General features: G+C 42.6%; 1 protein-coding gene across 3 annotated transcripts in view; it reads left to right on the top strand.

Annotated features, from left to right (window-relative positions):
* Positions 1-10,904, top strand: part of CACHD1 (cache domain containing 1) — a 91,296-nt gene that overhangs the window by 40,686 nt on the left and 39,706 nt on the right. For all 3 annotated transcript variants that reach the window (XM_025212544.1, XM_014523293.2, XM_025212543.1), the window contains 5 exons: positions 1,659-1,875; positions 5,766-5,915; positions 6,243-6,476; positions 8,130-8,279; positions 8,906-9,029. In XM_025212544.1, the coding sequence (XP_025068329.1) occupies positions 1,659-1,875; positions 5,766-5,915; positions 6,243-6,476; positions 8,130-8,279; positions 8,906-9,029 (875 nt within the window). The remainder of the gene's footprint in view (positions 1-1,658; positions 1,876-5,765; positions 5,916-6,242; positions 6,477-8,129; positions 8,280-8,905; positions 9,030-10,904) is intronic.

The following is a 10,904-nucleotide window of genomic DNA, read 5'->3' as shown; positions in this document are numbered from 1 at the left end:
CCCCCCAACTTACCTGCGGGAGCTGCTCTCCAGGCTGCCTGGGGCCGTGTGCATATACATGTACATGGCGCCCCCTGCCTGACCCTCCCAGCCCCCCGCAGGCTGGAACTCTACCAGCCTGTGGAGGACTTGTTGTGAAACTGCAGAATTCATGGGTCTGAGTTTTACTTCGGTAAGGGGGGAATCGGCATTTTACTCCGTTTTTCCATGGGAAACGGAAAACCTGAATCCCTGCTTATATGTCAACTTTTGGGGGAGCCCTTAGAAAACTTTTTTCTAACAGGGCATATAGTGATGCAGAAGGTTTACTGTGGGGCCAGAGTTTAGGAGATTTGTCTAGTGACCATGACCACCGATGACAACCTGCGGGGCCCCAGGCAGTTCCTTTTGAGTCCATATCCCCTGAGCCCATTTTATAGTTAGTAAAATGGAGGAAATCTACTTCACTGCCTTGCAGAGATGCTGTAAAACCTAATTAAATTTTACAAGGCTTCCACAAATCCTGGACAGAAGAACAGGAAGGTTGAAGGATAGGACTGGGTTTCAGGGGTTTGGAAAGGTATTTCTGCCTCTTTGTGACCTTAGTGAAGTTACTTAACCAAATATTTCGTAAACTAGAGGTTGCAGCCACAAGAAGTGTTACTAGACCCTTTCAGCAGCATCTCAAATCCTTCCCACTGCTGTATTAATTGCAGATAATTGTAAAGGGGTGGGATTATGAAGTACGTTTTTTTGAAAGAGGATCCCAGTATAAATAATTTGAAAGATACTGACTTACTCTTATAATCTGTAGTGTGGGAATAATCTTACTTCCTTAGTGAAGTGTTGCACATGTAACTAATTTCAAAATGTTCTGTAAAATGTTCTGTGATTCCTATTTAGTAAAACACTTGAACATGTACTTAAAATTAAACATATCTTTTAAGTAATATTGCTGAATCTGGGTATACTTGTAGAGAAAATGTTTATTCTTTTAAGTTAAAACAACAATTTTATTACTGTATTATCTTTTAATGGTTTTACAATCTGTTTCACAGGTGCTGCTTTCACAGTAGTGTGTATAGCAGTGTCTTTATTCTGTCACTATTTCATCATCAATCAAAGCTCAGATTAAAGCATGCCACTCATTTAATAGACTGTATCTCCTGGATACATTTAATTGTGCAAGTATTATTACTAGATGCCTTAATTCATCTGTAGAATAAAAGGTAGTGATGGATTTGGCTCATTGTCAAAAACATTTTTAAAAAACAGTGCTTTGCCCATTAAATTTCCTAGTTTTATCATCTTCCTCAAGCACTTCATTTTTCTGTAAGCAGCAGAGGTTGGTTAAAAATGCTCTCTGCAGATTTTATGTCGAGATATCCAGAGCTTGCTTAAATTTTCTGCCTCAGACAGTATGGTAGCTCTTATGTGTGAACTGAATGAAGCTGACTTCATCTGAGAAACAAAGACCAAAGACTCTTTTTTTTCCTTGCTCACCATAAGTCTAATCCTTTTCAAATTTGATGGATTTATGCCTCTAGCATTTATTTTTTTAACAATTGAATTTTAAATCCACAGAAACTCTTCTGTTGGCCTATCATTTTGTGCGCTATATTGGTATGTAAAGAATTATAAATGGCAAGGTAATCCAATATAGTTTCTTCTCTTTTAAGATCTCTGTGTTAACCGTGGCAGACACAGTAAGAACCTGCTCACTGGATCAGTGCTATAAGACATTTCTGTCTCCTGCCACTAGTGAGACAAAAAGGAAGATGTCCACCTTCGTTAGCAGTATAAAGTCATCTGACAGCCCTACCCAGCATGCGGTAGGATTTCAAAAGGCATTTCAGTTGATACGAAACACAAACAATGGCACAAAACTCCAAGGAAGTAAGTCTGTTATTGTACAGTCCTTTTTATTATTTCTTGAGCTTGCATAGTTCCTTTTTATCTGAATTGTTTGCTCTGACAGAGACCAGGGGACTGCGGTACCTTGAACTTAAATATATTATGTAGTTTTTAATTAAAAAGCATGTGTTGGATTTGAAAGCCATACATTAGTGGCTGCTGAAAATTGTTCATTATATTTTCATTTACTTGTCCAGCTCACTGTTCTTCCTTGTTAACTGTATTATTTAATTATGGTAATCAGATCTCTGAATTATTCCTCAGAAGGGGATCCATTCTAATGGTAATCATTAGCACAACCATTTCATTGACTGATAAGTGAAATACACATTCATACATGCATGTACTCCAGTTATCCCAATTCCTTTGGAAGTGATCAATATCCCTCATCAGAATTATTCGTAGTAACTGCAATTGATAGAATATCAAGTATGATGGTGTCCTAACTGAATTTTTACTCATCAGAGAAAACCTGCTTGAATTGAGCCGTGTGAAACGGTATTCCAAATTCTTACTTTTTTAATTAAAAGAAAAAAAAAAAGAAAAGAAATAACTACACACTACGGTTAGACTAGCAAATGCACCCAAAATACAAAAATTGAAGTAGGTGACGCATTATATTCTTTTAGATTTGTGAAAAGAGGGATCTACATTTTTGCTGCTCTGAGCTTTGTTGACTTTTGAACTACAGACCTAACATATACAATAGCTCCAATCTTTGTTTTGTTCACTCAAACATAGGGTGCTGTCAAGAGCAGGTCTTCAGCTTCTTCTGGCAAACTGTTGAAAGGGTAGTGTCCTCATAATTAGAGGTACCATATCATATCAGCACCGATAAAAGGAAAATCAACATTATCAGCGGTTGGCTTTTTTTGGCTGATCTGGCCGATAATGTTGCCGATAAATGCCGTGTGCATGCGTGCAACTGCAGCATACGTGTGGTCAGGAGTGCAGCCCAGCAGCTTGGAGAGCAGCATCTGGCTGGTAAGTCTGTGGGGGGGGAAGGGGCTTGGGGAGGCAGAATGAGGCCTTCACGGTGAGGGAGGGAGTGGGGCTAGGGCAGGCATAGGGACAGGTACTGCCCAGCCATGGTGGGGTAGGGTGTGGGACAGAGCTGTGGGTGGCTCATCTGGGGGTTAGGGGTAGCTCTCACTGCTGTGCACATTCCTGGTGGAGGTATAGGGGGGCATGTGCGCCCCAGATTCGTGCACAGAATGAGGAGAGGCCATGTGCTCGAGGCTGGGGTTGCGCCTGCGGCAACCTCTTCCCAGCAGGGGGCTGTTCTTGGAGTGGGTAGTGGTGGTGCTGGAAAGGGGGTTATAGTGAATTTTGGGGTGGCTGTAGCCCCCCTCCAAACACTGTCACCACCACCCACCCCACCCAGCCTGAGCACAGCCCCTGCCCAGCCTGGCACAGCCCCAGCCCTGAACACACAGTGGGCAGCCTGCCCTTGCCCTGCACACAGATCTGGGGGGCATGTGCCCCCATACCTCCTCCAGGGTGCACGCAGTGGTAGAAGACCCCCTCCCTTCCCCCTCCACTCTCCCCAAATAAGCTGCCTGCAGCTCCATCCTGTGCCCTGTCTCACCCCGGTTGGGCAGCATCTGCCCCTGCCCCAGCCACACTCCCTCCCTCACCATGGGGGCCTCGATCTGCACCCTCATGCCCCTTCCCTCTCCCTTCCCCCTCCCACTTACCAGTCGGACACTGCTGTCCAAGCTGCAGGGCTGCATATCAGCAATCAGCTGGTCAATAATTGGCCATCAGTATCGGCCATCAGTATTGGCCCTAAAGATCTTTACCAATGTACCCCTACTTGTAATAAATATAATGCAGCTGAAGTTGGCTGGTATAAGACTTAGGCATCAGTACTTATTCCAAGATTATTGGCCATAGATTTTTACTGCATCTTAGTACCTATTTCATGCTTAGCATTCTTTGCATGTTAGGAATAGAATACACTAGTATACCCCACTGCAATGTGAAACTCTGCATTTTTCATAGATTTCATAGACATTAGGGCTGGAAGGGACCTCGGAAGATCATCGAGTCCAGCCCCCTGCCCAAAGGGCAGGAAGTCAGCTGGGGTCATAGGATCCCAGCAAGATAAGCATCCAGTTTGCTCTTGAAGGTGTTCAATGTAGGTGCTTGAACCACCTCCGGTGGCAGGCTGTTCCAGACCTTGGGGGCTCGGACAGTAAAGAAATTCTTCCTTATGTCCAGCCTGAAACGGTCTTGTAGTAGTTTATGACCGTTCAACCTAGTCGTCATCCCTTGGGGCGAATTTTTATTTCACTTTCATATGCAACTTTTGTTGTTGGCTTTTAAAGCACAGACACGTAAGGGCCCATTACTTGAAGTTTCGAGTTCAGTGCACTTGCTTTCCTCTATAACAGCAGTTCTCAACCTTTTATGTACCAGGATCCATTTGTAAACATCAGTGGCCAGTCCTGACCCAGTGTCGCTCACTGCCAACTGCTGCCCCCCACCCTGAGGCCCCAGCCCCCTCGTGTGTGGGGCACTGGGGATGGGGGCAGTGCATGGGGCATGAGGGGGCTCCAAGCAGCCCCTCACAGGCTGGAACTGTGCCAGCCTGCAAGGGAAAAGCCACTGTTTCCCACGTTTTTCTCCCTTAGAGAAGAATCAGATTTTAAAGTTTGTTCATGACCCTTTTGATACATTCATGTGACCCACTTTTGGGTCGTGACCCATGGCTTGAGAAACGCTGCTCTGTAAGACAGTGGAAAAATTTAAGCTTTAAGTTCAGTGCGTGCACACTTTCAGTTTAAGACTCTTTATATGAAAATGAAAGAATTTTAAAATTATGTATGTGGGTAGCAAACCTCAGAACTTGCAGGGCTGAAGCACAGAAGTTTGTGAAGAGGATGTATAATGCGCTGCCGTTTTCTTGTAAACAGTTTTCTAGTTGGCTTCTCCTGACATGCCCCTGACAGGACTTGTGGGTATGTCAAGAGAAGCCATTCACACTCAGAAAAATAAATTCATAATGGAAGAAATTATAGAGACTTTCCTAGCGTGCAAGATGAGTTTTGTTGAACAGATTAACACTTCTGTATTTCCCAGCCCTCTGTCACTGCTTGCTGTAGTGGTGCCAACCAGCATCTCAGTAATTACTTCATATTCATACCATATCCTTCATCCCAAAGGATTGCAGGGTACTTTGCAAATGATATCTGTACATCTCTGCCACTGAAATCCCCTGATGTCTGGATGGCAGGAAGGTTCTAAGTAGATAAGTAGTACACAGCAAGATGCACAGCTGGAGAAAATTTAGAGCCAGGACACTGGAAGAGAATTCAGGGCTCTTAACAGAGGTAAAATATCTCCTCCCTCATTGCTAGTGTAGGAAAGAAAGAATTGTATGAGAGAACTGCCTGTAGAAAATTGTAAAGCTTAAGCTGCGGCACAGAACCCTCATGCAAACTTAAGACTCTCTCACTACCCTTGCTAGCAAGTTTGAAAAAAAAGAGAGAGAGAGAGCTATAGTGTTTTAAGCCATAGGCTAAACTCAGACTGCTCCAGCACAGGGACACAAGAGGGTTGAGAATGAAGACTTCCTTTTCAGGTTCTGACCAACTCATTGTGACTAGGGGACAGCCTTTGCCTGTCCACACTGGAAAGCTAATGAGAGCATAAAATTTGTAGTTAAAATGTTGTGACTTGAAAGTATGGAAGGGCTGCTAAAAGGTACCACAAAATGAGTGGTTTTTTAGTCAGTGCAGATGCTTGCAACTCTTGAAATAAAGCTGTCAATAACATTCATCATTTTTACTTGCATAAGGGTTTTTACAGCATTACTGTCTTGAGTAAATTGCAATCTAATGTACTTTGCCATGTGTGTTCCTGCCTAGATACAGATATGGTCATAATTTACCTCTCGGCTGGGATTACTTCAAAAGATTCCTCAGAGGATGATAAAAAGGCTACTCTGCGTGTCATCAATGAAGAAAATAGTTTCCTCAATAACTCAGTAATGATTCTCACTTATGCACTTATGAATGGTAAGAAATTTTTGCTGCATTAAGGAAAGATGAAAGTCCTCTTCTTGAGTATTGCAGGCTTATTAAATCCAATTAAGCATGCTTTTCTGTCTGGGGAATTATTAATGAGTTTTGGCCCTTGGATTCCATAGGCTATTCCCCACATATAAGAACGTTTCCCATTTGGGAGATGATAAAACTACTTACAAATCAAACCAACACTGCAACATGCTGAACTGCAGTTTTGCTGCATTTTGTAGTGTGTTAATTTGTAATAAGATGGGAGCCTCAATTGAAAATAAATTCATTCCTTTCTTCTCCGTAATGGATGCAGCATATCTCTTTCAGAGGGAGTGACCGGTTTAAAAGAACTGGCATTTCTCCGAGATCTGGCAGAGCAGAACTCTGTGAAGTATGGAGTACCTGATCGAATTGCCTTGCCTGTGATCAAGGGAAGCATGATGGTCTTAAACCAGCTGAGTAACCTGGAAACCACAGTTGGTCGATTTTACACTAACCTCCCCAACCGAATGATTGATGAAGCCGTCTTCAGTCTGCCCTTCTCAGATGAAATGGGAGATGGTGAGTGCTTAGAAAAACCTGAAACAGAGTGGGGTAAAACAGAGGTTACCTTCCCCACCTCTGTCTACACTGGATTTATACCTGACTTACAAGCAGGTGTTTTTAGGTCTGCCCTTAAGGCAACTGCAAAGTGAATCCCTTTGTGCAGGGATCACATGTAAAATTTTAACATCTGTTATGGAAAGTATGGGTAATATGACATGGAATGAATTTAGGCTGTACTTTCAAGAGGAAAATTCTTTCGTGGACACCTCCACATCTGGCCTCTGTAATTTGGGTTTGTGTAGGAAACTGAACTAAGTTTGAGGATTAGATTTTGGGGCTAAAATGATAGCCACAGTGTCTCTGCATTCTAGCAGGCCCATCAGGCACTTGCTCATGGCCTGAGCTGGCCGTGTAACTAGACCACAGGTGTTGGTATGGAATCGTAGTGGAGGAGGAAAGTGCCTTTCTGATGGTGAAAAGATGAGCCATCCCTCTTTGTACTAAAAGAAACAGGACCATAACTTCCTGCGTGGTGTTCCTACTGTCCATTATCACCAGGGTGGGGCTGGTCCTGGAGTGCTCCCAATCAGTAGATGATTGGGAGTGTTCTAGGGCTCACGCCATGGCGCATTCCCAGTCGGCCAGTTGTCAGTTGATTGTTGGCCAGCTCCAAAGACCATATAGGGGCTTGAACCAGCCCTATGGATTCCTAGAGCCAGCTGACAATCAGCTGATTGTCATGCACACAAGAATAATGATCCTGGGCTCCCCCTGCACTGGCAATGTTGGTTGATTTTTAAATGCATTTTCATTAAATGCATTTTCAACTGCCCCTTCTCAATTTTCCATCAGCTGCTCATATCCTGTGGAATGCGTCTACAGTTTTATGCTAGCAGCAGCAGGTACAAAATGTAGCTGCACAGCGGTGTCAGTGAGAGATGTCAATACTTGTATTAGCTTCAATGCTGTTGGTTAATTATGTGCTGCAGATATTGCCAGCATATAGAACCGACCGTAGGGGGGGTGCAGGGCCCGGGGCAAATCAGCCTGTGGGGGGGCCCCCCTTAACAGTGCATGAGTCTGTGGTACCCCCACAAAGAGGGGGTCCCCATGCTGCTTCTGCGGCACAGGGCTGAGCTGCCAACTCCAGGCCAGCCCCATGGCTCCACCTGGCTCCCCGGGCCCCCCAAAACATGGAGCCCAGGACAGTTGCCCCAATTAGCTATGCCCTAGGGACAGCTCTGCCAGCATATGGTGTCTATCACTGGCAGTGCTTCTTGAATCAAGCACTTTACTGAGACACCATATTTGTCTGTCCTAAGGAGAAAAATGCCATAAAGCCTTAACTTGCAAGTTTTGAACAAAGTAGAAAAACAAGTATTTTCAGTAAAATAATTAAAATTGTGCATTCTGAAGAGATGCCCACCTACAGGCCTGGTCTTAAATTTTATTTCTAAGTCTTGGGATCTATTTTTGCAAAAAAACCCTCCATCCTGGTGCAGTGTATGACTTGGAAAATTAACCTTGCTAGATGGATGGAAGGGTTATCTTGTCATTGAGGTAAACCTGATCCAGTTTTCACTTAGCACATGCTCTGTGTTCTGTATTATTAATTAAGTGGAGACTTTGTTTATTGCTAATTTACTGCATTATTCCTCTTATACTAAGGTCTGATAATGACTGTAAGTAAACCATGTTACTTCGGAAACCTGCTGCTAGGGATTGTTGGCGTGGATGTTAACCTTGCATATATCTTGGAGGATGTCACCTATTACCAAGATTCTTTGGCCTCATACACGTTTCTCATCGATAACAAAGGTAATTTTGTGATTCAAATACTGTATATAAATATGTTATCTTTCTGTTCCACTGAAATAGGAAGCCAACTCTTAATTCTGATCCTGATTTATAAGCATAGAAGGTAGGATGACAGTAACAGTGAATGATGTAGATTATTAAAAGATTAGCAACAGTTGTTTGATTGTCTAATGGTAATTGCCAGCCAAACTGAAAATGTAAATGGATATATAGTTTGGCATTATAATTATTATAGATCTATAGATCAGTCTCGATATGGAATGTTTCCTATTGCTGAAATAGATTTTTCACATTGTAGGCTAAAAAATGCAAAACTAACATTTGAAAGAAGAAAAAAATGTTTTTATAGTTCTTTACATTTTTTCCTGCAATCCCAAGTGCTTCTCTTATAGCCTGTATCACTGAATCATGGTTTGTTTTCAGTTAAATTACTAAGCTCTTAAGATTTTAAAGATCTGTTGGCACTAATCTGACTTATTACACGATAATATGTTTACTTTGTATGATGATTTTTTAATTAAACAGAACTCTCACATATGCAGCCACAATTCTTGTCCTTGTTTTATCTACATTTAGCATTTCCTGAATGAACGTTTGCACTAAAACCCCATTTCTGCTTGTTTTAGGGTACACGCTTATGCATCCATCCCTTACAAGGCCTTATTTGCTGTCCGAACCACCACTTCACACAGACATCATACATTATGAGAACATTCCCAAATTTGAATTGGTCCGCCAAAACATCCTTAGGTAAGGAAGTAAGGCTCAAGTTGTTGCTTACAATAAGAGTTTGCAGAAGCCAAAAGCATTTGTGCAAAACATTAAAAGGAGTTACGTTCTTGAATTACTCTTCCTGTATTTATTGGTTTTAGTATCCAGAAATCCAATCAGAATCAAAGTCCCATCTTTTTGTTTATACAGGACAGCTTTTTCTACCATTTTCTCCATTCCATCTTTAATATGCCAAGCAGTAATTTCTACATGTTCCCTTGAGAGAGACTTCTTATCCAGTATTGCTCATGATCAGGAAGTTTACCTAGGGATTCAGTCTGGATTGTCCTTTTCTCTGTTTCCATCAGAATTATTAGTAACCCTCAGTAGTTCCTTGCCTTCTCAGGGTTTGTAGCTATTTACAATACTGTCCCAAACCCCTTAGCCATTATAATACCACATGTCTATTTGATACTAGAAATATTTTCTCAGTCTCTCTAGATTTCTATGCCATGGCTCTGTTGTAATTTCTTCCACATTCTCTAGCTATTTGTTATCTTTTGAATAGTGAGGTGCCAAGAACTGAAGCCCTGTTTTATTTCCAGTAGGATTGCACCAAACTGTATAGGAGGGCCTGCCTCACAGTCCACTGAAGTCAGTGGAAATCTTTCTATTGACTTGAGAGTTAAGTCAAACCTATGGCAAGGAGCTCTCTCTTCCCTGCTTCATGATGAAATAACTTTTGCATGTGCAGTTTTACCCTTCCTTTGCTCAAGTTCTTTAGAAGTTGAATTAGATGCAACAATACCTGATCTAGAGAGAGATGATCTATCTTTGACCTATCATGTTGTTAACCCAGGTGTGCTTTGCTGTCCATCTGCATCCCTTTCAGAGTTAGTGCTCCCCAGTATTCTGCCTTCCACTAGCTATTTGCACTTTGCGTTATATTCCCTGCTGAATGTACAGTAAAAGCTGTGTTAACCGGCATTCTAGTAACCAGAATACTCTATTAATTGGAGTTCCTAGTCGGCCAGACACAGGGGGGTGAGGAAACTTGCACGCGGCAGCCACTGGCACTGCTCACCCCCCTGCACTGGCTCCGTTCTGCTTGCAGCTGCCGCCACCCCCACTCCACATCCAGCCAAAAACCCCTGCCTCAGATAACCAGAAATTTTAGATAACTGGCACCCCCCTTACCCAACTCATGCTGGATAATAAAGCTTTTACTGTACTAGCTTGCATTTTTTATCATTGAATCTCGGTCTGTATTCTACTGTTATTTCTAAGCTTCAAATTCAGAATGTCCTAATTAAAAATAATTGCATTACATACGACTAATATAGAGCCTTTCATCTTCAAAGATCTGTTTCAAAAGCAAACAAACAACCTTTGTTTCCACACACCTTCTGTGCAGTCTGTCAGTATCCTGATCCCCATCTGTAAATGGGAATTGAGGAAAGAGATGTTAGATGATATGTCCAAGGCTGTAGAAAAAAATCTGTGTTGGGATTAAACTGGGGAACTTTTGGCTTACAGGTCTTTGTGCATTTAACAAATAGAGTTTGGAGAGCTTAGAAATATTTTCTTGGTTTTCTGGAAGAGACTATGTTTGAATGACTATCCAAAGCTTCCTAAGACGGAAGGTTAACTTGTAACGTGCCCCACGCTTGCCTGTTTAGACTGAGCAGCGGCAGCGGGGAGCGAGCTGGTGCTCAGCACAGAGGAAAAGCGGCCGCTCCCCCTCCCAGTGGTCAGTGCTCCCTGCTGCAGCTGCTCGTAGCCTGCGCGAGGCGGTCCTGCCTCTCTGCCACATCACCGCCGCCCAACAGAGCAGCTGTGGCAACGGAGAGCAGACCAATAATAAATTAAAATATATTATTATGGGTGTTTGATTTTTAGTACGTAATCTTTTTC

This window comes from Alligator sinensis, unplaced genomic scaffold (assembly GCF_000455745.1).
Source record: "Alligator sinensis unplaced genomic scaffold, ASM45574v1 scaffold982_1, whole genome shotgun sequence".
NCBI classification, from domain to species: domain Eukaryota; kingdom Metazoa; phylum Chordata; order Crocodylia; family Alligatoridae; genus Alligator; species Alligator sinensis.
Note: the sequence above shows the minus strand (reverse complement) of the source record. Positions and strands in the feature narration are given on the sequence as shown.